Source organism: Megalobrama amblycephala, unplaced genomic scaffold (genome assembly GCF_018812025.1).
Source record: "Megalobrama amblycephala isolate DHTTF-2021 unplaced genomic scaffold, ASM1881202v1 scaffold370, whole genome shotgun sequence".
In the NCBI taxonomy this organism is placed as follows: domain Eukaryota; kingdom Metazoa; phylum Chordata; class Actinopteri; order Cypriniformes; family Xenocyprididae; genus Megalobrama; species Megalobrama amblycephala.
Genome location: NW_025953349.1, coordinates 301187 through 327798, shown reverse-complemented (window position 1 = coordinate 327798; position 26612 = coordinate 301187). Strand labels below are relative to the sequence as shown.

General features: G+C 36.8%; 1 protein-coding gene across 5 annotated transcripts in view; it reads right to left on the bottom strand.

The window, feature by feature from the left end:
* Positions 1-12929, bottom strand: part of LOC125261202 (rho guanine nucleotide exchange factor 26-like) — a 55516-nt gene extending 42587 nt beyond the window's left edge. For 2 of the 5 annotated variants that reach the window (XM_048179803.1, XM_048179805.1), the window contains exons 1-3: positions 5961-6356; positions 4269-5464; positions 2221-2272 (exon numbers count right to left, since the gene is read on the bottom strand). In XM_048179803.1, the coding sequence (XP_048035760.1) occupies positions 2221-2272; positions 4269-5417 (1201 nt within the window). In that variant the 5' untranslated portion in view covers positions 5418-5464; positions 5961-6356. Of the gene's footprint in view, positions 1-2220; positions 2273-4268; positions 5465-5960; positions 6371-9406; positions 9442-12558 lie in introns of those variants that run through there. The other 3 variants (XM_048179804.1, XM_048179807.1, XM_048179806.1) reach the window with 3 other exon arrangements.
* Positions 12930-26612: the final 13683 nt, after the last annotated feature.

Here is a 26612-nt window from a genome sequence, read left to right as displayed (position 1 = left end):
TGAACTGAGCGCTGATAACAACTTGGGTTGTCTTTGTCCTCTTTAGTCCGGATGACATGGCGTCCCAGTTTTCCAAAAAGAACTTCAAATTTTGATTCGTCTGACCACACAACAGTTTTCCACTTTACCACAGTCCATTTTTAAATGAGCCTTGGCACAGAGAAAACGCTTGCGCTTCTGGATCATGTTTAGATATGGCTTCTTTTTTGACCTATAGAGTTTTAGCCGGCAACGGCGAATGGCACGGTGGATTGTGTTCACCGACAATGTTTTCTGGAAGTATTCCTGAGCCCATGTTAATTTTCCATTACAGTAGCATTCCTGTATGTGATGCAGCACCATCTAAGGGCCCGAAGATCATGGGCATCCAGTATGGTTTTCTGGCCTTGACCCTTCCGCACAGAGATTGTTCCAGATTCTCTGAATCTTTGGATGATATTATGCACTGTAGATGATGATAACTTTTTGAAAAATTTTGAAAATTTTTTGAAGTTGCAATTTTTCTCTGAGAAACTCCTTTATGATATTGCTCCACTATTTTTTGCCGCAGCATTGGGGGAATTGGTGATCCTTTGCCCATCTTGACTTCTGAGAGACACTGCCACTCTGAGAGTCTTTTTATACCCAATCATGTTGCCAACTGACCTAATAAGTTGCAAATTGGTCCTCCAGCTGTTCCTTATATGTACATTTAACTTTTCCGGCCTCTTATTGCTACCTGTCTCAACTTTTTTGGAATGTGTAGCTCTCATGAAATCCAAAATGAGCCAATATTTGGCATGACATTTCAAAATGTCTCACTTTCAACATTTGATATGTTATCTATATTCTATTGTGAATAAAATATAAGTTTATGAGATTTGTAAATTATTGCGTTCCTTTTTTATTCACAATTTGTACAGCGTCCCAACTTTTTTGGAATAGGGTTTGTACAAAAATATGTTACTTTGTGTTGATAAAAGACACCATACCCCTAAGTGAAGTATTCATTTCAGTTAAAGGTGCCCTCGAATGAAAAATTGAATTTATCTTGGTATAGTTAAATAACAAGAGTTCAGTACATGGAAATGACATACAGTGAGTCTCAAACTCCATTTTGTTTCCTCCTCCTTATATAAATCTCATTTGTTTAAAAGTGCTCCGAAGAACAGGTGAATCTCAACATAACACCGACTGTTACGTAACAGTCGGGGTGTACGCCCCCAATATTTGCATATGCCAGCCCCTGTTTCCAACATTATAAAAGGCATTAGACAAGGGCAGCCAGTATTAACGTCTGGATGTGCACAACCAAATCATCAGACTAGGTAAGCAAGCAAGAACAATAGCGAAAAATGGCAGATGGAGCAATAATAACTGGCATAATCCATGATAACATGATATTTTTAGTGATATTTGTAAACTGTCTTTCTAAATGTTTCATTAGCATGTTGCTAATGTACTGTTAAATGTGGTTAAAGTTACCATAGTTTATTACTGTATTCACGGAGACAAGAGAGCCGTCGCTATTTTCATTTTTAAACATTTGCAGTCTGTATAATGCATAAACACAACTCCATTCTTTATAAATCTCTCCAACAGTGTAGCATTACCCGTTAGCCACGGAGCACTATCAAACTCATTCAAAATCAGAAGTAAACAATATAACAGTATACAATACTCACATAATCCGATGCATGCATGCCGCATGCATGACGAACACTTTGTAAAGATCCATTTTGAGGGTTATATTAGCCGTGTAAACTTTGTTAAGGCACTGTTTAAGGCAAGCGCGAGCTCTGTGGGCGGAGAGCACGGGATTTAAAGGGGCCGCAGCATAAAATCGGCGCGTTTATAATGATGCCCCAAAATAGGCAGTTAAAAAAATTTATTAAAAAAAATCTATGGGGTATTTTGAGCTGAAACTTCACAGACACATTCAGGGGACACCTTAGACTTATATTACATCTTTTAAAAACATAATCTAGGGCACTTTTCAGTATTTCTTGCAGAGTGATATTCGTCAGCCAATCGCACACGTACATATTTTACACAATAAAGGCTATATGAAAAAAATGAAATTCAGCACAGAATGGTTGCACTGTAGAGCCCTGATTAAAGGACCTATCATAGATGAAAACATTTCATCATGAATATCAAATGAAGCAGAATTTACCTAGCCTCAGTTGGGTGTGCTCTATATAGCAGACAGAAAGGTCTGGAGAATGCTCCAATGCTTACCCTCACTGTCAAATGTCCGCTGGGTTGGGAGGCCTTTCTTCTGCTCCACATTCTGCAGAAAGCATAAGTGATTGATTAGCTGGGCTTGACAAATTAGATTTTGACATTGTTTATGTATTTGATCTTTTATTCAAAAAAATTCTTGAAAGACTAACCTTTCATTAAAATAAAAAAATGTGAAAGTGGGGGAAAATCACATTATTAAACAAATGTTTTTCTTTAATACATGCTGACCAGACCACAGTTATTGGCTCCCTAGAATAATACACCCACAAAACTAGCCAATTTTCAAATATTGCTAAAATATTGTTCAAATATTTACTTACTCCTGTCTTCTTTAAAGGTTCCCTAGAATTAAAAATTGAATTTACCTTGGCATAGTTGAATAACAATAGTTCAGTACATGGAAATGACATACAGTGAGTCTCAAACAACATTGTTTCCTCCTTCTAATATAAATCTCATTTGTTTAAAAGACCTCAGAAGAACAGGCGAATCTCAACATAACACCGACTGTTACGTAACAGTCGGGATCATTAATATGTACGCCCCCAATATTTGCATATGCCAGCACATGTTCAAGGCATTAAACAAGGACAGGCAGTAACATCTGGATGTGCACAGCTGAATCATCAGACTAGGTAAGCAAGCAAGGACAATAGCGAAAAATGGCAGATGGAGCAATAATAACTGACATGATCCATGATATCATCCATGATATCATATTTTTAGTGATATTTGTAAATTGTCTTTCTAAATGTTTCGTTAGCATGTTGCTAATGTACTGTTAAATGTGGTTAACGTTACCATCGTTTCTTACTGTATTCACGGAGACAAGAATGTCGTTATTTTCATTTTTGAAACACTTGCAGTCTGTAGAATTCATAAACACAACTTCATTCTTTATAAATCTCTCCAACAGTGTGTAATGTTAGCATTAGCCCTTTAGCCACAAAGCATAGCCTCAAACTCATTCAGAATCAAATGTAAACATCCAAATAAACACTGTACTTACGCGATTAGACATGCTGCATGACGAACACTTTGTAAAGATCCATTTTGAAGGTTATATTAGCTGTGTGAACTTTGTTTATGCTGTTTAAGGCAAGCGCGAGCTCCGGGGGCAGGGAGCGCGAGAATTTAAAGGGGCCGCAGCCTGAATCGGCGCATATTTAATGATGCCCCAAAATAGGCAGTTAAAAAAATGAATTAAAAAAAATCTATGGGGTATTTTGAGCTGAAACTTCACAGACACATTCAGGGGACACCTTAGACTTATATTACATCTTTTGAAAACACGTTCTACGGCACCTTTAAAGAAATTAAATGGTGGTTTTATTGGGCTGTTAGGTCCACTATCACAGTGTGCTGTCATTGCTCACAATGCCCACAAATTCTGCCTACTGTCACATGCAATCTTTGGCCTTTTTGATCATAAATATGTCACCTTTGTCTTTAGATAGTGCTGCCTGACAAGGTTAATTTGAAGGCAGTGGTCACAGACCTAAATACTGCTCAATCACAAATCTGGTAGAGGGCACAATTTACTGCCATTTATTCTCAAGTTTGAACCCATAAGCAAGTGCTTCTTATGCATCATACAAGGCATGCAGTACATCAATATTAAAAATGGTAAATGGGTAATATTAAAATTATAGAATATTTTGTCTAAATCAATAAAATAACTAAACACTAAAATCAGTTGTTTTAAATGTAATATTGGATGTTACCATATCATCACACTTAACTTAAGAAAATTAGATTAATTGTAATTTGACAATACCTAAATCAGAGAAAATCATAGGTTCGGGTGAATGGCGGGTAGATGATTTATATTTTAACAGCAGATTCAGGTGACATTAGAACTGATCCTACTCTGTATACACAATCTCTCCTTCATTGAGCAGTAAAAAACAATACCTCTATAATTACAAAACAATACACATATTAGGATTTCCAAAAGTTTTGGGATGCATCCACAGTATGACCACAACATAAGAAGAACAAGTTTGTGTAATTTTTTTTACAATATTTAGCATTCAACTCACTTTGCTCTTGGATGGACTCAGGTTAGACTGTCTCTCTTCAGCGACTCCTTTCAGCACAGGCTGGGACAGGCGTTTGGCCTTTGGGTCTAATGATGGAATGTCTATATCTACACCACTGACCATTGCCCGGCGATATGATTTTGAGCGCTGACCTCTTGTCAGTAGTCCTGCATTCTCATCTCTATCCAGTTCATCATCCTTACTGGAAGAGAAAGAAGAAGTCTCAAACATGCTTCGCGGTCGGAAGGCACCTTTACCAGCGTCCATAAATTTTTGAGAGGGCTTGCTGAAGCGTGAGTCAGAGACCAGACCCCTGGGGATGATCTGCTGGGTGCCCATCTTCTGTGCTGCAGGACTATGGGTGCTCAGTATTATTGAGGAAGGGGGCTGCTTGCCCTCCGAGCCCTGAGATGACCCGGAACTCTGCCGCTGCAACAGGATGCCCCCTGGCCTTTCAGCAGTGGAGGGGCTGCAGGGCATTAGGGGATCTAAGGGAAGGCTAAGGTTGGAGGAAATATTGGGGATGCTGGAGGTGGAACTGTGAAGCGGGGAGCTCCGGAGGCCAATGGGAGACCCAGGGACATCCTGCAATTGGCGTGACCGTGTGGAGATCTGAGGTGATATGTTTGAGGTGATAGGTTTTGGTGACACTGTGTCTGGCGGTGGAGACGCATCCCCGAAAACAATCTGATCCCTTTGAGAGGTGAGGGTGAGCTGACTAGAGAGACGTTTAAGGGGCTCTGTTATGTCATGCCAAACACTGAGTCCATTCCCATTCTTTGTGGGCAACAATGGTGTTTTAGGGGAAGAAGTAGCCTCTGCATTGTTATCATTGTCCGATTTAGTAAAGTTTGACAGAGAGAACCGGCCGTTAGATAAATATCCAATACTGATGCTCCGAACCACCCTAGTCTTCCTTGTGGGTTTGTTGAGAGTGTGTTTCAGCACTGTAGTGTTTGACACAGTGGTGCTGATCTTCTCAGCCGGCTGAGTGAGAGTGAATATGCACCTATCATCCGCAGGAAAGTCTGTCATAAGAACACCATCTATTTGGTAACTGTGAGGTCTGGGCTTGATGTTATTTTCACTCCGTCTTTTCCAAAGAGGAGTGATATTGTTGGAGAGATCCACTTCGTTGCCAAGATCCATAATGAGTCCACTCAATCACTCAGCAATCATTATGACCCTTGTCTGAACTGAAAGAGAGAGGGCAAAGTTGCATGAGTGTAAGTTGAACTGTGCCCTGAAAGTTATGTATTGATCGTTTAATAACTGCAACCTAAAGAGACGGTTCAATCCATCAAATAAATAAATAAACAAACAAACATGCATTTACGAACTCTCATATCGTTCCAAACCTGTATGACTTTCTTATTTAAAAGGAACAAAATTATATTTTTCAGTCTTAATCACTATTCACTTTCATTGCATTGGGAAAAGACTGTCAATCTCTAAATTCAGCCTAGAACAGAAGAAATACTGTCATACAGTTAGGATGGGGGGTGGGGGGGTTGAGGCTGGGGGGACAATAAACAAATAAATTAATAAATAAATGCCCCTCATCCTCATCCTCATCCTCTGTACACAAGATTCATCGCGCTTAATCGCACGTTAATAACCCTCGTTCACAAAAACAACAATCAGTGCTCGCGCGAAAACTTTACAAGATTTATAGAAAGAAATACAGCATACCTCTGAGTGAAGACTATAACCTTGCTCTCTACTGCTGTTTTTCAGCTCGTATGAAAGAATTCCATTCCATTTCCCTCGATAAATAAAAAAAAAAATGTATATATGTGCTCTAAACTCCAGAAAGTTTGCGTTGTTTAGCCGTCGTCACAAGGTTCGCTTTGCGTTTTTGGTGTGTGTTGTCAGATTGAGACTGTAGTAGTGCAGGGAGGGCACAAGTGTTCCCAAGTTCACGTGACGTCATGTGAGCTAGTGTGAGTGTCCCAATGGTGTCTGCCTCAACTGAGACGCACAGTGAACTTTGAGAGGGGTGGTTAGTAACAGAAAGTCTTAATACACCAAATTATTATTATTATTATTATTTTTTTGTCTATTTTCACTAATTAATTTTTTTATTTAGTGATCAAATATAGAGATCATCCTAAGAAGTTGCGTCGTGCATAACGGTGAATACGTAGCGCCATCATGTGGTGTTTTGCTATTTTTGCAGTGTTCAACGATTTAGGAGGGTGTATGGCAGGTGGAAAATGGTTTCACTATCCATTAATATATTTTAGATATACTTACAATTGTATGACTAGTCATAATTATAAACTGATTAGTCAGAATGATAATTAGAGATATCTGCAGTTGTAATTAGTAAGTTTCAGGAGTGACAACCGCATTTAAATGCGGGAGTGAATCCCCTAAATTATCGTTACGTGTGTGTACGGAACACTCACTCTAGAAACTGCGATGATTGACAGCTTGGAAACCATAGCGACGTTCTGGCTTCTCTCATGTTTGGTATCCGTTATCGTGACCAAAGTAATATTAAAGTGACAAAACACTCGTTATTTTCAGCAATTTAAACACACTAACACTGTCGGAGGCGACGTGTTTTATGCTTGGACAGCCTGTTTCACACAGCGCGCGCTCTTTCTGTGTTGCCATGGTCACTCACTATAAGCGTTTTTGGGCTTGTTGTTTAAGCTCGTCTCATAAGGCAAACATGAATCGCGATTTTCAGCATAAAGCATTTGGATAGGCTTGTGCTTTCCCTGTGATTCGCCGCGCATACACGAGAGACACACGTTACCAGTGCACGTAAACGTCATTAACAACTAGTTCAGTTCGGTTCAATACACACTGCATAGAATTTCTGTATGCGGTTGTCACTACCTGTATTTTTCGGGAGTTAATACGGTTGTAGAATGCAGTTGTCCCCCTCGTATTTTACTGAACGGTGTGTGTAGAACGCGATTAAGCACAAGATAGCAAAAATCATCTGGCCCAGATCTGGCCCAGACACTTCTTAAGTTCTGGCCCAGATCCGTAAAACGGACTCGGGCCGGTGTCTTTTGGCACAACGGGCCAATACCGGCACGGATCCGTTTTTCCTCATCTGGACCAGCACTGGGCCAGCTCCGGACCAGATGTGGATTCCTTTATGCCGATTTGGGCCAAATGTGGGCCAGATCTGGTCCAGCTCTGTTCTGGATCTGGTCCAGAACCGTGCCGGATCAGGGCCAGCTCATTTTGTATATAGCACACCCCCTCCCCCCCTCCCCCCTCTGAATAGTATACATATCTAGAATTTCAAGAATCTTCTCATATACATGATTAAATATTTTATTGTCTGATATTTTTTCTGTTAAGTTTTAACATTAAATACTTAGGCAATACAAAGTTTAAAGTACTGATTTAGATTTATAGACAATTAATGTACTGAACACTTTTTTTTACACTAAAATACGACCTTATAATCTATTGTTAGCAACTACTTTACAGTAAACATACATTCAAAATACAATTGGACAGAGTAAATTTGACATAATCAAGGGCTTTATCTTTTAATCCATCTTCTATTTATTTGGCATATTAAAACAAATACACAAAACAATGCAAAACAGTGGATCTTTTTCTTTTGATCATTTTTGCACAAGTACTCAAAGTTTATATAAAACACTTAAGTGTCTCTACTTGCCATTAAAGTGTTAGTTCACCCAAAAAAATAAAACAATGTCATTATTTACTCACCTTCATTTTGTTCTACAACCGTAAGACTTTCATTCATCTTCGGGACACAAATTAAGATCTTTCTGATGAAATACAAGAGCTTTCTGTTCCTGTTGACAGCTTTGCAACTACCACTCTGATGCTTAAAAAGCTCATAAAGAGATTGTAAAACTAATCCATATAAATCGAGCACTTTAGTCCAAAATTTTCTGAAGAGACACAAGCGCATTATTTGATGAAGGATTTTATTCACATATAAGCATTTATCAACTCGCACGTCAGTTGTGGTAAAGGGAAGCTATAAGGTTCATTCTTGTGTTACACAGCACGCTTGAGCATCAGCAAGAGATTTGTTCATCATATAAAGTGATCGTTTAATCCAAATTCAAGACAATTTGGATTAAACCACTCAATTTATATGGATTAGTTTGGCGATCTCTTTATGAACTTTGTAGTTGAAGTTCATAGAAGTGTAGAAGAGGTAGTTGTGTAGCTGTCAACGGAGACATAAATCTTTCAGATTTCATCAAAAAGATCTTCATTTGAGTTCCAAAGATGAAAAAGTATTACGAGTTTGGAACAAAATTAGATGAGTAATTAATGACAGAATTTTCATTTTTGGGTGAAATATCCCTTTAAAGGATTAGTTCACATTCAATGAAAATTACCCCAAGCTTTACTCACCCTCAAGCCATTCTAGGTGTATGTGACTTTTCTGATGAACACAATCGGAGATATATTAAAGTATTAAGCTTGAGGGTGAGTAAAGCTTGGGGTAATTTTCATTTGAAAGTGAACTAATCCTAAGTCTCTAGTTACATCATATTCAATAAGCTTAAAGGGATCATTCACCCAAAAATGAAAATTTGCCATTAATTTACTATCAGTAAAGAAGATTTTTAGCTGAAAATGTGGTCCTTGGTGATTTGTATAATATAAAAGTATAATATAAAAGTCAATGGCTAGTCCCTTTGAGAGTCAAAAAAACATTCAGGCAAAACAAAATGAATACGTGTGGCTCCAGATGATTCATTGAGGTCTAATGAAGCGAAAACATTGGTCTGTTTCGCTTCATAAGACCTCAATGTAATGTCAGCATCAGTCACAGGTATTAACTTTGTTTTGACTGTAATATGTTTTTATGACTCTCAAAGTGACTGTAGCCATTGACTTGCATTCACCAAGGACCACGGTTTCAGCTAAAAATGTCACCTACATCATGGATGGCTTGAGGGTGAGTAAATTAACAGCAAATTTTCATTTTCTGGTGAACTATCCTTTAAACATTGATACACAAATAGTTAAACAATCTCACAACTTTTCTTAATGTATATTTAAAGAAGAAAATAGAAGAAATTGGGAAAAAAGCATACAAATAATAATTTCATATAATGAACCATAAACACATCAAGAACCAATCAGGACAGTCGGAAAACCATGGTATTACAAACCACTTCATATGTGCCGTTTAATTCCCATGAGGCATCTGCAGGAAAAAAAAAAAGAAGAAAGCTGTTAGATATTCATGTAATTGTCCCACTAAATCAAGAATCTGACTGTTGTGAGGCTTGCTGTGTGTAGTAATTTCTGATGTTGGTGGAGATATTAGCCTCATTCAGACTGTCAGTCCAAATCCGATTTTTGTGCATATCCGATTGGAATGCAATCATAAAGTGTGAACCACATTTCATGTAATTTGTTTTGCAATTTTTACAAATCTGCTTTGAGCTACATTCATATGTGGTTTGAAATCATATTCACATGTCATTTCTGGAAATCAATTTCAGTTTGACCGATCTGATCAGAATTTGCGTGGTTTATGTCACTTTCTCAGATTCCAATCGAATACACAAATAATCGTATTTGGACTGACAGTGTGAACATAGCCTTTGACACATCAGACAGGCTGTGTATTTTGTCTTTCAATTTCTCCTTCTCACTGTATGTTAAAGCACACCAAAGCAATCTAGTGCTATTGGTCAGATCACTCGGCTTTGGCTGATATTTTGTTGACACTTATTTACATCACACAAATGAACACCAACTTTTAACAACTGCTGCAAATTAAATGATTAGTCCACTTTCAAGTAAAATTTTCCTGATAATTTACTCACCCCCACGTCATCCAAGATGTTCATGTCTTTCTTTCTTCAGTCGAAAAGAAATTAAGGTTTTTGATGAAAACATTCCAGGATTATTCTCCTTATAGTGGACTTCAATAACCTCCAAACGGTTGAAGGTCAAAATTACAGTTTCAGTGCAGCTTCAAAGGGCTTTAAACGATACCAGACGAGGAATAAGGGTCTTATCTAGTGAAACGATCGGTCATTTTCGAAAAAAATAAATAAAAATACAACTGTATATGCTTTATAAACACAAATGATCATCTTGTACGTGCTTCCGCTTTCCTTATTCTTTAAAAAGCTTACGCTGTATGTCCTACACCTTCCCTATTCTACTTACGGAACGAACGCGGCGCCAATTCCGTTTTTTTCTGTAAGTTGAATAGGGAAGGCGTAGGCCATACAGCCTGTCTGGAACCACTGGAAGTCCACTATAAGGAGAAAAATCCTGGAATGTTTTCATCAAAAACCTTAATTTCTTTTCGACTGAAGAAAGGAAGACATGAACATCTTGGATGACATGGGGGTAAGTAAATTATCAGGAAAATTTGATTTTAAAGTGAACTAATCCTTTAAAATTACCAGAATAAAAAAAAAATCACTCATGTATGTATCGTGATAAAAGTCTGTTCTCCTATACACATTTTTCACTGTTGTATCCAAGTAAAAAATCTGTAAATTTCTCCTTATGCTTTTCTCATGTACAATTTGAACTAAATATGAATACAAAAAAAATATTAATATTAAAAATATTAAAATAATGCTTTTCGTATAATGTTTTCTAAAAAAATAAGACAAGCCCAGTCCACAGAAAATAATCTCTAAATGTTGAGATAATACTGTTCAGTATTATATAAATAAATGTGCTGCAACTGGGCTTGGCATACACTAACATGTGACAATACAAACTCAACTGCCCCTTTTTTCTTTATGAAGTCAGCTACTATTGCTTATTGTAATGGTATGGTGACGAAACACAACCCGCCACTACGCTGCTTCTATCTAAAATGCAAGAAAGGCAAGAATCTGCTGCACTGGTAGAGGACTGGTTATTCCTTACAACTCCTGTTGAGAAAAAAAAAAAATTATATATATATATATATATATATATATATATATATATATATATATATATATATATATATATATATATATATATATATATATATATATATATGTGTGTGTGTGCAATAAACATCTCCAACCTCCAGACTAATAAGCTCCTGAATCCTGATTGAAATCTCATCAGTAATGTAGATCAGTTAAAGGATAAACAGGTATATAAAGAATTTAAATAATAATTTAAATTTAGCAGAATCATTTAATATGCTGATTTGGTGCTCATGCAAAATTTCTAATTATTATCAATGTTGAAAATGGTCGTGCTGCTTAACATTTTTGTGGAAATGGTGATACTTTTTTTTAGGATTCTTTGATGATTGGAAAATGTTAATTAATTTATTTGCATTTATTGAATTAAGTTTATTACAAAATTTACTAAATTGAATTTTTTTGTTAATAAATGTCGTCATTTAGGGTTGACTGTCACTTTTGATCGTTTTAAAGTATCATTGATTAAGTATTAATTTCTCTTTTTTAATCTTACCACAAATGTTTGAATGATAGAATTGTTTCCACAAAAATATAAAGCAACACAACTGTTTTGAATACTGATAATAATCATAAATGTTTCTTGAGCATATTAGAATGATTTCTGAAGGATCATGTGACACTGAAGACTGGAGTAATGATGCTGAAAATTCAGCTTTGCCATCACAGGAATAAATTATATTTTTCTATAGAATGCAGGTTAATAATATTTCACAATATTACTGTTTTTACTGTATGTTTGATTAAATAAATGCAGCCTTGGTGAGGAGAAGAGACTATATCATTAGTTAGCATTACTTGACATGAACTAAGAATGAACCACTTTTACTTTTATTATAATAAATGATGTATAATTATAATCATTGTTAATGTTAATTTCAACATTTACAAATACATTAAATTCTAATGTTGTATTTGTTAACATTAGTTAATGCACTGTAAAGTAACATGAACAATGGACAACTGTATTTTTATTAGCTAACGTTAACAAAGATTAACAAATAACTATGTAATGTTAATGGTTAGTTCATGTTATAAACTAAGAAATGAACCCTTGTTGTAAAGTGCGGGTCTACGGTAGGCCTTAGCTAGATTACGTTAACACTAGCTTATCACTAGCATTACCACGCAATTAAAACTTTAACAGGGAAAATTAAAGCAGTTAAAATTCGTCAGTTATATAATTATAATCCTCTGGATCGTCTGCGTGTTAGCGTGCCCTCTGCTAACATAAGAGTTAACTAACATTACGATTCAATACCGATCTAATAAGCAATAAAAACTCCAAACCTTAAGTTTAAACTTTAAGCCAACGAGTACACAATATAATTAATAAGAAATTAATTCATTAATAGAACAGTTTGACTTACTTTGGTGATGTTTTTGAAGTAGGATACCGACCGAGCACCGTCTGTGTCTGCCTCCTCTTCTAAACTCCAGAAAAAAAAAAAAATTTGCGCGCTCGTTTCGTTGCGACTGTTGTTCCCGCCCACGGAAACCGGGACCGGGCTGGATCCGTTTTAGAGCAGTGAAACGGAGGTGACTGTAACGCGGATTTGCCGGTTTGAAAACGGATCCGGCACGGAGTCACCTGCTGCCTGGGGGTGAACTGACAACCAAATTTAGCTGTAGTGTGTACGTGCCCATTGTTAATGCTTAGTGCTGCTAACTGCTAACAACAGTAGTCTGCTTTTGTTGTCATGGAGAGAAAAGCTACTGGATTTATTTCTTCAGGATTAATTACTTCCACCTTGGTCTGACATCGTCTTGCCCATAGACATATAATAAACACTAGACGCCCTATTGGCCGCTTTGGACTGTTGCTACGATACGTCAACGAGTCCGCCATATTGTGCGGGGCAAGACTGTGCTGTTAACAAACACAAGTAAACGGACGAGCTGCGGTTTTTCTGGATAAAAACAAAAATAAGGTTTACATTTATCAACCAATTTCAGTGGTTTATAATGTACGTGGTGTACAAAAAGTTCTAGTTACTTAAGATCTCTATAGTTAGACATATTTAAAAATATAAAATAAAAAATATTTATTTTAATAAAAAATAGTCAAAGCTCTGGCTTGTCATGTATTTGACTGCTTTATTCTTGCATAAGAATTGTGAAAACGCCCATACTGAGATATAATTTAATTTTCACATTAAATTAAATAACGTTTTCTTATTGTAAAAAAAGGGATTTTCTGTCTTTAACGCAATTTTAGCTTTTCTTGAACTTAGAATTGACCACCACTGATAAAATGAAACAAAAATAATCAAATACAAATCACACAGGCTGCTTTCTGTATTTTTATAGCACTAAAATGATACAGATAGATACTCCAAAAACATACAACAACAAAGATAACTGATGGATCCTTTATGGTAATACATATGATATGGTAGGCTACATCTACAGTGCAATGCAAATAAAGAAATTGAGAATAGTAAATAGTTTGTTATACACTATAAGAAATAGTTTATGCAGTGTATATATAATATAAAAATATAGTCAATAATAAAGTATATAATATTGTCAATAAACAAACAGTATACAACAAATAAAATAGTAATGAATAGAACATTTATAAAATAGTATAAGTACAATAATATAATATCATAATATATTGATAATAGCATATAGTATAATAATACTATAATAATAGCAATAGAATATGTAGTATCATTTACAGAATATAGACAATAATATAACATCATAACTATAATAGATTGATAATAATAGTATTGGTATAATAATAATCGCAAATACAATGTAATATCAATTGCAGAATAATATAGACAATAATAAAAATAGTAAATTAAATAGTGACTAGTACAATAATAACATAGTATTGGTATAATAATAATAACAACAAAAGGCTATATATTTTCCATCAGTCTCTTGGAAATGGTGAGAACAGTCCACTGACAGGCTCTTCTCAGCTTTCCTTGAGGCTTGTGTAGCCCTGGTTGCAATGGGCTGAAAAAGAAATAAATATATAAACAAATCACCATTTAATGGCAAACTTTTAAATAATGTAGATGAGTCGGGAAACTTCCCTTCTAGCTACTTACCACTGTCTCCTCAACTCGTTGTCTTTGTGAAACCTTAAATGTGTGAAAAGCTAGCCCACTAACTAACCTTAAAGTAAGGGTTAGATTAAGATTAACAAAATATCAGCCACCTAGCCGTAACGAGTACTTGTCATAAAAGTCGGTTTTAATAAAATAGAGATGCATATTTAAACTTTAGTTTATAAAATAACATAAGCTAAAACTATATTAGAAATCATGTAAACTCACGTCTCAACTTTCACAGCTAATTAGTGACATCGCTAGCTATTTTAGTCTGACTCCGGTGGCCAACTACTATCAATTATATAATGACCAAATACATCCAGAAACAAATGTTCAGTCTTACCTGTGAAAGGTTATTCCCCGAGACCGGTTTTCAATTGTGCAGCGATTTGTACAGCCCCAAGCAGCACACGAAGCAGGCATTTTTCTCAATTCCAGTTATGAGCGTTATGCGAACGTTGCCCCGCACAACATGGCGGCGCCATTGACGTACGGTCCAGCGGCCAATGGGGCGTCTAGTGTTTATTATATGTCTATGGTCTTGCCTGTGCCAGTTCTGTCTGGCTCCGCCCTGCCCACGGTTCCGCCATTTGGTCCCACCAGCTCCGCCTCTGTCCTCGTCACCACGGCTCCACCTCGGTCTCCAGCAAGGATGGAAATTAACTGTTTTGTCCACCGGCCACTGTGGCTGGTGGATTTCAAAATCTACCAGCCACTCAATGTTTTTACCAGCCACTTTCTTGTTTTTAACCGACAATGTGTAACTGCATGTGAAAATGAATACTACAAGATCTACAATACTTAAGCAGTTTATTTAATCTCAAGTCTTAATGAAATACTGACATTTTCTCTTTCTCTCTTATACACACACAAACCATGAACTGATATACATTTCAGTACTGTTCTTTCAAACCGCCGCCGGCGGGAGGGTCAAAGTGAATGACAAGTTGCGGCAACCAATCGGAATCCTCTCAAGCGAGGACCTGTACATTCCGATTGGTTGCCGCCGAACCGCGTCATAGCTCATTACCATAAAGTTGACCTGACTTCAACTCTCTTCGACGCTCTCAACGTCCAGGACACGCCGCGCCGCTCTCGCCGGAGCTCGCCGCCGGCTCACATTGAAAATGAATGACTTCCTGTCACTTTTCACACCGCCGGCGGCGAGAGCGTCACACAACGCGTGCGATGTAACGCCACATTTTTTTTTGAAGGTGTGCCTCCTCTAAAAGTGTCCGCCGTCCAGGTGAAACAGTATGCTATTTTTATTTACCCGCCACGGTGGCCGGTAGGTGAAGCGAGTTTAACCACCACAAAACAAAATCATCCGCATTTGGCTGGTGGCGGGTGCTAATTTCCATCCCTGGTCTCCAGTGCCATCGGTCTCTCGTGGGCTCATCTCTCGGGTTGTCATCTCCACCTGGGTCTCCATCTTTGGCAGCGGTATCGCCGTCGACTGTCCCCATGGTGCCTACCATCAAGGCTATACAATGGCTCCTTCCGCCTTCTACTCCACCTTGGGGCTTGTCCTGGCTGGCCTCTGGTTCTACATCTGTCTCCTCCTGCTCCTGGCTTCCCCTTGGCTCCTCACACCATCCACTCCTCCTTGGACTAAGTTGTTTTTCCTATACTCTTTTTAGGTGTGTTCAACATCGGCTGTGACTGAATGCAACCGATTGGCGAGAGTAGCTGCGTGCAGTCGGGGAGGAGCTGAAAACAGAGACGTATGGTTGGACACTTTCTGCTTTCCGTAGTGACACTCACGCATATTTTATCACAGCTTAAGTGAAATAAATGCAATATTTGACTAATACACAGATGTTTCAGAGACATTTTCATTCAATACTTTATGTACTGCTTACAGCATCTGTTTTTACAAGAATAAAGTTCAACATAAGCATATACTATTTAAATACCAATGTAGTGAGGTCTACATTTTTTTTATCAGTTTTATTTTGATAAACATGACACAGTCACATGGCGTTGGCGCTGTCTCAAGTCGGACAAAAAATTTTAACCGGCATGCACTGATTCAAGTCAGCCACCAATCGGCCTGTGTAGCGCTGCATGAAGTTGAACAAGCCTTTTGATTTTCTTCAGTTCTTCACCCTCCTCCTAAGCCCCTGCCCTCCCTCCTCTGCTGAACCATTTATGGCGCGAAGACGTGACTTTTTGGGAGGGGGTGTACTGCAGGGGCGGTTTCTTCATTAGGGCAATAGGGCGACGCACCACCAAAGTGAAAGGGACGGATTTTTCAATCACATTCAACCACAGAGTTACGCTAGCTGTCACTGCTCTAGGCTGTTTGTTCTGCCTCTGGATATAGTCCAATCAGTGTCGAGTCACGTTCTGTGGAGTACCGCCTCTTTTTGGGCGATTTCAGTCTGGCCGAGATTTGCCCCGAGTGCTCCCATAGACTTCCATTCAAAAAACTTTTTTTTTTCGAACTGCAGGCACTGCAATCAAGAGGCAACCTCCCCCTTTCTCTCGTGAAGCCAATACGGAAGTAACTTAAACTGCGATTCATCGACTGGCCGCTAGGGACAGGCTCCAAAAGAGAGCAGAATCTCATAGAGTCCCATGTTAAATTGGCCAAGTTAGCAGAAAAAAACATGTTTACAAGTTGGTTCAAATTGTGGTTTTGGTCTATACTGCTATTTTTGCCCTTCATGACAACTCTGAGGGGGGTGAATTTTTTTATAACTTATCCGTTTAAATTATATTAAGCCTTAAAGTTCTGCATAATTAAGGGCGTGGTCACTTGAGTGACAGGTATATTGCGCTGCTGTCTGTGAGCCGTCATGTTACCTCAGCTGCCGCTGAATTTGGCATCTCAGCCGTATTTGTGCTCGATTATTTTATACAATTATAAAATATGGCTTGCTGCATAATATTCGAGACTGATGTGTGTCTGTGTAGATGTGCATGCATGCGGAAGAAACAGAACACACGTTGTTTGGATCGTGGCATTGGCTGAAAGTTTTGGTTGTGAGATTTACTGCAATGACAATGGCGGGAGGATATCAAAATCCGACAGCACTGCTTGGATATTATAACTAAAACTGCTGCACTATTTTGAAAAAAATATACTTTGGACACAGGCTCATTTGTTTGTTAGATACGATCGCTGCTCAGATTGCATCCTTTCTTGAAGAACGATGACAGAGAGCAGATCATTCAGAAGAAATGTGACATGTTTTTTTGTTTTGCAATGGACATTCATATTTTACCCAAGTGCCACGGATTGGATTCATCTCGCGATCTCTATTTCATTATAAAGGTATGAAGTCCCATTTGATTTTCCATGTTGTTATTTGCACACCCAACACTACTGGTGTTGGAGCATCTATATCTTAAAGAAACACCGTAGATTGACAGTAAACCTTTAGAACGTTCTGATGATAAAACTTATCTTCATTAATATTTTAGATCGTATCTTAGATAGATATATAGCTCCTTTGCTGCTAACATGGTCACGTCGAGCTAGGCAGGCGTGGTTTCAGCAACCAGTCATATCAGCTCAAACCACCTCCCCGCCTCTTTGCCCATTTTCAGTTATCCGGGAGTGACGTGCTGTGACGCGCAGCTAAGATGGCCGCGGCCTCATTTAGGCGTCAAAACTGCTGTTCAGAACTCTATGGGTGACGTCACGGACGCTACGTCCATATTTTTTTACAGTCAGTGCCTGCGTTCCATTCGGAAGGGCTCACCCCTATGCCCTAATCCCTTCAAAGGGTTTACCCTCCGGAGTGAGAGCTTCGAAGGGATGAAGGGTGTAGGGGTCAAAAAAACCTCTTCATTTGGAACGCACTTATGCGTCATCTTAAAGAGACAATCAAGGAAGAGTAGATTGTGCAAGCTGTGTCCTTTGTTTAACGTTAGTTTATATATTTATTTATTTTTGGTTTATTGCACCATGTGTCTATGTATTTGAAACATTTGAATGGACTGATAAAGGGAGCTGTAAAGTATTTTTGTTTAAGTACAATGCCATTTCAACCATAATAATGTACTAAATCTAACTTGTATAAATATTACAGTAGTATAAAAAAATATTATACATACATTTATAGGTAAAATCGAACTCCTAACCTCCTGTACCCATTCTGTGATGACAAACAACTTCCCTGTGCAAAGGATGATGGGGGCCCAAAGTGTCCATCAGTTGTACCCTTTGAAATCCTTCATTCCGAAGGGCCCTTTGAAGTGGCGAATTTTGAGCACTTCAGTTTGGAACGACCCTTCAATACGGCGGCCATGATTGTTTTCACTCCGAAGTGCCCTTCGGAGGGCGATATATCCAGTTTGGAACGCACCGTATGACTGCAATGCATTCTCTATGGGTTCCGGGAGGGCTCGCACTAACGTGACTTCGTCATCATACGTAACCTTAACTTGTGCAGCGATTGGTGGAAACGTCTCTATTTATAATCTTTAATCTAAAGTGACATCCAATAATTTCAGTGCATAATTTACATTTCACAGACATATTCTCCATCTGTAAATGTTATAAAGTCAAGAAAATATTTCCATTTTGCAGTCAGGAGCGGACGAGCCTTCAGCAAGCACAAACTTCCGTGAACGAGCGCCGCCGCGCGCATGCGCGCCAAACAGACGGAGTTCAATCTGAGTAAAATACATTTTGCTAAAAATATTTGTTGATTTTTTGGCGAACATAATAATTATGCCATATGTAGAATTTCGAACCTACAACTAAGTGCATTTGTATGATAGCAGTAACTATGTAGTGACTGTTAGGGCAATCAAAATAATAATAATAATTAGTCTGTTCTTTTGTTTAAAACATTTTGTTTTTAGATTGTAAAGTTACAGTTTTAGAATATAGCCTAGGCCTAATGTGATTTGACCCCATTTTTGTACATAATATAGCATATCTTGTTTTATAGCCTTCAATATGAACATTGTTTCTAGGATAATGTTGGGCAGGATGTGAAATATTTTTTTTTTTAATTAAATAGGCTACAGATTTTTTTTTTTTTTTTTTAGATCCCAGCCCTATGGCATGCTTTTAATACTGAATTTTCCATGTTTTAGATAAGCAGTAAAGATACATTATTATATCACTTGTTAAATGGTTATTTAACAATTAGCCTATTCATTCCTGTTTCTAAATTTTTTTTTTTTTGCGCCCTTTCTCTGTTCATCGTCGTTTGAGGTAGTTTGTTTGTGTTTATTCTGTGTATTTCTCAGAATTTATTATTAAAACCTGTTCCCTTTCATTCTCCTTCATCATGCGCTTACTTATTACATGCGCCCACTTAGCGAATGTATTGAAAATTACTACTCGTCTTGTTGCCAGGACGATTGTTTTGTACATTGTAATGGATAAACATAAGTAACAGGCTGGATGTACATTACCCCTTGGAATAAAAATAAGATTTTTAAGTATGAGTTTTTTTGTTTGTTTTTTAGTAAAGCATGGAATGACTCGACTCGTACTCATGACAAAACACTCCAGACTTTACTCAGACTCCAGTTTAAAGACTTCAGACTTGACTCAGACTTCAGATAAAAGACTTGCGAACATCTCTGGACAGAACTACATTACAAGTATCTCTAAGAATAACATTCATCAGAACAGGGAAATCAAGGCTTTAGATAACTGGGCAAGTCCTGTGTAAGTCCTATCTTCATCAAATACGCTTGCCCCACTACTCCCATTTATACATCTATTACATGATAGTGCTGATCCTCCCTGTGAACACATCTCACTATTACTGGAGGATCAGTGCGAGCACATATTTCAAGAAAGAGTTCAGTTCAGTTCATTTAAAGGTGGACTCAGTATTATTTCATATACACTGTTTGGAAGTTAGTTGGGCAACAACAAAGGCGTAACCAATCAGCATTAGGGGGCGTATGACGGTCGAGGAGAGAGAACGAGCAAGAGAGAGATTTGAAAATAATAATAAAAAATAAAAAAAACCTGCAGAACGAGAAGTAGTGATGGGAAGTTCGGATCATTTTACTGACTCGGACTTTTGAGTCTCGTTCAACAAAATGAACGAATCTTTTTTCGAGTCATTTCGTTCATTTCGTTCATTTTAGCAAAATGTAATTAAAATGTTACGTGTTACTTCCCCAACACATCTACTACTTATGCAAACGTTGATCCCACTACAAACAATACAAAACTACAATGCTATAAGATTCAGAAATGATTAATTCATTACCTGGGTCTTCAGTTTATGACAAGCTGATTAAGCTCACCTCACCTCTTGTCTGACAAGTCTTCGGGTTTAAGTCATTCCTTAATGACGTGACAGGCAGTCCCATGCTAAACCAATGCAGTCCGAGCCGCAAAGAGTATTCATTAGTTCATTTCATGAGTCTTTCGGGTTTTTGAGTCGTTCCTTAAACACGTGACAGACCCATACACTAAGCCAATGCATTCTGAGCCGGAAAGAGAATTGATTAGTTCTCTTCATGAGTCTTTCGGGTTTTTGAGTCGTTCCTTAAACACGTGACAGACCCATACACTAAGCCAATGCATTCTGAGCCGGAAAGAGAATTGATTAGTTCTCTTCATGAGTCTTTCGGGTTTTGAGTCGTTCCTTAATCACGTAACAGACCCATACGCTATTTCTGACATTTCTGTCACTGTTTTTGTTACTGAGGATCTGTGGTGTGTTATTATAAATAAATAAAGCCCTGTTATAAATAAAATATTGATTAATTTATCTTTTTGACTGTCTATCTGTAAATAAACACTAGGCTATATAATAATATAATAATCCAAGCCTACAATACAAAGTATTTATAGCCTAGTTTGTTCATTTTTACTCCAATTTTGAGTTTGCTGTTATAATAATTGCTTTTTCCTAGGCAGACTTGACATATTGGTCTAATATAAGAAGATTGCTCAAAAGGACATAATGACATAAATTAAAAGCAAATAACATTTTGAATTTGAATTATTAATGTTAGTTTAAAACATCAAGGTTATGATAACTTCAGCTTTAACAGTTGTAACACAAACTCAAACAAAACTGGAGAGTTAACGTTATTTACTAATAAATATAATGTGCTTGGGTCACACAGCATAGTGTATGGGTATGTCACGTGATTAAGGAACGACTCAAAACCCGAAAGACTCATGAAGAGAACTAATCAATTTATAACGTTAAAAGGAAAGCTCTTTTTCTTTTTGCTAAACAATTTAGGGCAGATTTTTGTTTTGTACAAGAAGCTCACTCTACTAAAGAGGAGAGTAAATTTTGGACGTCACAATGGGGTAATTTGGTGTGGTTTTCTCACGGGTCTGAACACTCGGCTGGAGTTATTACCTTAAAGAATAGATTTAATGGAGAGGTTTTACATACACAATGTGATCCTGCAGGGCATTTTATTTGCCAAGTAATTAAATATGTTGATAATATATTAATCTTGGGGAATTTATATGGATATAATCACAATCTGGATAATAATAATCTTTTTGAATCCATAGAAAATATTTTTATTGTTTGGTTAAATAAATATCCAAATGCCACTGTATTACTTGGAGGAGATTTTAATATTGTATTGGATGGTTCAATTGATAAATGGCCACCAGGTCGACCAAACATAAATAACAATAGTCTCAGAAACTTCATGGATAAATTCAATCTCATAGATATTTGGAGAGCCAAATTTCCACATAATAAGTCATTTACCTGGAGCAATAAAACAGGGTCCAGTCAATCCAGAATAGACTTTTGGTTAATGTCTGAGAACTTCAATAAAGATGATGTGGTAGTTGATATTACTTCTACTCCATTAACAGACCATAAAGCTATAAGTATTAATATTAAGTTATCTAATACGAATTGTTTCAATAATGGATCATACTGGAAACTCAACAATTCATTGTTGATGTATGATGAGGTAAAACAAGAGATTTCTAGATTGATAAGCCAATTTGGGGTAAAGCCAACAAGGAGAATTCTTTTTGTTCAAATTGGGAACTTCTGAAATTTGAGGTCACAAAATATTTAAGAAAATTTGGAAGCCGTTTAGCCAAATACAAAAGAGCTGAAGAAACTAACATTATTGTTGAAATTACAAAATTAGCAAATAAGTGTCCAGACAGTTTATTAGATGAAGAAAAAATATTATTATCAGATCTACAAATTAAACTAGATGAACTCTATAGAAGGAAAGCTGAAGGTGCATTTGTTCGATCAAGGAGACGTTGGCTTGAAGAAGGCGAGCAAAATTCACAATACTTCTTTAATTTAGAGAGGCATAGAGATGTTATAGAAGAGTTTTCTAAAGCATCTGGTGTCTACTTAAATGTAAAGAAGTGCGAACTTATGGCAGTTAAAGAATGTTCTGTGGCATCTTATTGTAACATTCCAGTCAAAACGGAAGTCAAATACCTAGGAATTATAGTAAGTAAGAATGAACAGAATAGAAGTTTTTCTAATTTTAATCCTATTATTCAAAACACTCAAAAGAAGTTAAATCAATGGCTTTCAAGGGATTTATCGTTAAGAGGAAGAGTTTTGATCTCCAAAGCAGAAGGTATATCTCGGCTAACTTATACAGCTATGGCTCTTCATGTTGATAATAAAATATCAAAGGAGATTGATAAGATGCTGTTTAATTTTGTTTGGAGAAATAGAATACATTATATAAGGAAAAATATTTTAATGAACTCTTATGAGAATGGTGGCCTCAACTTCCTAGACTTTACTACACTAAACAATACATTTAAATTCAATTGGATTAGACATTTTGTTAAATATCCAACTTCTATTTGGAATGTAATTCCCTTTCATATTTTATCCAGCCTAGGCGGTATACATTTCTTTCTTGTTTGTAACTTTGACATTAACAAAATACCAGTGAAGCTCTCTGCATTTCATCGTCAAGCTTTTCTTGCATGGAATCTGATTTTCAAACACAACTTCTCACCGCACCATTACATTATTTGGAATAATAAGGATATCTTATATAAACAAAAATCTATTTTCTTCGAAAATTGGTTTCACAGTAATATTGTTTTAGTAGATCAGCTATTTAACTCAGAGGGTCTTCTTTTTACATATGAGGAATTCTTAAAAAAAATGAATATTCCCATAACACCAATGTTTTTTTTAACTGTTTTTGGTGCAGTTTCTTCTAGAATATGCATGTTGTATAAACAACAAAAAAGAGTTAATTATCAGCAACTTCCATGCCTCTCACCAAATCATTCCCCTGTAGGTAAAATATGTTTCTCTTGTAATAATTATAATAGATCAATAAGAGCTCTTTTCCAGAAGGATGTTGTGTCGAAACCAAATGTAATTCTATATTGGAATCAGTTTGTGAGTGATGTTGATTGGAAAAAAGTCTGGCTTCTGCCTAACCGGTATCTCTTAACAAACAAGGTTAAAGAAGTGTCTTTTAAGCTTCTCCACAAAATATACCCTGCTAAACATTATTTAATTAAGTTTAAAAAAGATATAGATGTAAGCTGTAGTTTTTGCAAGCAGAAGCCGGAGACAGCTGTTCATTTATTTTGGCACTGCCCTTATGTATCTTTTTTTTGGCAAAATGTACTTGACTTTATTGTTGGAAATGTTGATGGAAATTTTATTTTACAGTGGAAAGATGTTCTTTTAGGCATTATTGTAAACTCCAAAGATAAACTTGCACTTATTTTATTAATTTTTTTTATTTTAATGGCCAAATTTCATATCCATAAATGTAAATTTTCAGGTAAAAAAACATGTTTTATAGCATTTAAAAATGAAGTGAAATATTATATTGAATCTATATTGCCCTCAAAGAAACAAAAAGCTATTAGAATTTTGCAAGCATGTACACTTTTTAATGTATTCCTATTTTTTTTTTTTGTATATCCCCCTAGCATTTGAAATTTCTGGATTGTTGTAACTGTACGGAATGTGTTTTTTTCTGTTCAATAAAATTTATAAAAAAAAAAAAAAAAAAAAAAAAAAGAGAACTAATCAATTCTCTTTCCGGCTCATAATGCATTGGCTTAGTGTATGGGTCTGTCACGTGATTAAGGAACGACTCAAAAACCCGAAAGACTCATAAAAAGAACTAATCAATTCTCTTTCCGGCTCAGAATGCATTGGTAGCGTATGGGTCTGTCACGTGATTAAGGAACGACTCAAAACCCGAAAGACTCATGAAATGAACTAATCAATTAAATCATCAGGTGAACTACTTCTAGCAGTACAGAACCTGTAGAATATTTCACATGCGCGACTGAACGAATCACCCCCCGAGACGACTCGTTCTTCCCGAGTCACATAAAAGATTCGTTCAAAATGAACGAATCGTTCAAGAACGACACATCACTAACGAGAAGATGGGACACAATACAAAAGAGCTCAGCTTCACAGGAATGAAGGTTTATGACTAGACAAGTGCTTTAGGACCTTGTCGATTCTCAAATAACCTGCCTGATCTATCTTAGCTGCTCAGTGTTACCAAACACACAAAATGAACTTGAGGAAATGACTAGAAGTATGGGCACCATTTTCTCTAGTACACTAGAAACTGTTGCACCCATCAGATTAAAAAAGGTTACAGAGAAAAGTACTGCACCATGGTACAACACTATTACTCACGCTGTCAAGAGAAAAACTTGTAATCTAGAGTGCAAATGCAAACAAACTCATATAGGTCTTTAGCGGGTGTGCCTCATACCACGTCCTGAAAAGTGAAGCTGCGGGCTCTTTGATCGCCCCCTGGAGGCTGGATGCAGTACAGGTCATAAACCCCGCCCGCTCAATGCAGACGAATGAGACTTAAGTTAAAACATAAAAATAAATTATGCTTCAAATAACATTTTCCGAAAGATGGTTTTGGTCATTTAAGGTAGTTGTTATCACGCTGATTTATATTCAATTGTTCGTTTTTGTGATAAGTTTGATTTTAGCAAGCAATTTGGTGCTAGAAACGAGGCGTGTCGTCGTGACTCACAGTTGATTGACAGCTTCTCTGAGGACTGTCGGAGCTTCGAGGGGAGATTGAAGATAAATAAATAACTATTTATTTTCAATTTCTGTGTTATTTCACACCAACAAAATGAGCTGTTCAGCAGTAAACTGTACTAACTGACCTACAGGATCTGACGGATATCTGAGCTTTTCTCTGTAAGGTTAAATGTGGACTTCATAAGATAATTAATAAACGTTATTAGTTAAGATAACACGCCTAACGTTAGCCATGACGGACAAAAAGCAGGTGATCGTTATCTGGCAGTTATAATTATTTTTATGGGTATAATAATAATTAGCAGGATAAAATTAATGATAGCCTACTCTAATTAATTATAGAGACTGTCTACAGCAATCGATCTCCTGTAACGTTAGTTTAAACATCTTATTTAAAATGGCAGGACCGTTTCTGACATTTTAGAGTTTCTAGAGGCATATTATATTGAGTTCATCTACTGAATTTGCTGTTTCAAAAATATTATTGCTCTAGAAACAGAACAGCCTATTATTTTATAGGTAGAATTTTAGATTACGTATAATTTATATAGCCTATTTAAAATACATCAATGATGACGCAGCCGTCTGGGCGGAAGTTTGATACCGCGACTCCGCCTCCGGGCTCTGACGAGTCTTTCTGCGCATGCCCAGGTTCCAAACTTTTTTTTTTTTTTTTTTTTTTTTTTGACGTTTTTGCGTAACGTGTCAGCGCCCAGAGGCGTCGATTTTGGCTTCAGTTCAATACAATGGAAGGAAGCGGCGTCGCGTCGTCCATCTTTTTTTACAGTCTATGGTCTTTAGACAGTCTTGTGAAAAGACAGTATGTCCCTCTATAAAGGCTCTAAAAGCAGCCAGGGCCGAGCAAACTCATAGAAAATTAACCAAAACAATCCAAGGTTTTGTTTAGTACAGTTGCTATATTAACAAATAAACAGACATCACCTGAACTGAATATTCTATTACATTTTAACAGTATAGGCTACCTAATGACTTTATGAATTTCTTCACTGAGAAAACTGAAAGCATCAGAAATACAATTGCAAATGTAAACATAAAGCATTTTATGATTCAGCCTCAATTATCACCCCTCAAGAACAATTGCAGTTTTTTACAATAGTGTTACATATCCGATGACGGGAAGAGGAGAGGCTGGATCCAAATGCATATCCACCTTATTTTTATAGTTTACTGCACATTTATATTTTTCTCATTATTTTCCTCATTATTATTTTTTTATTATTATTTTATAATAAATCTGAAGTCTCGCACATTCACAGAAATACCTCAGCCTCGGTGAGCAGAGACTTAAAAAAAAAAAAAAACATTTTAAAAATCTTACCGATCTAAAACTTGAACGTTAGTGTAGCCTATACGTGAACCGAATATGTCCCTTCCCGG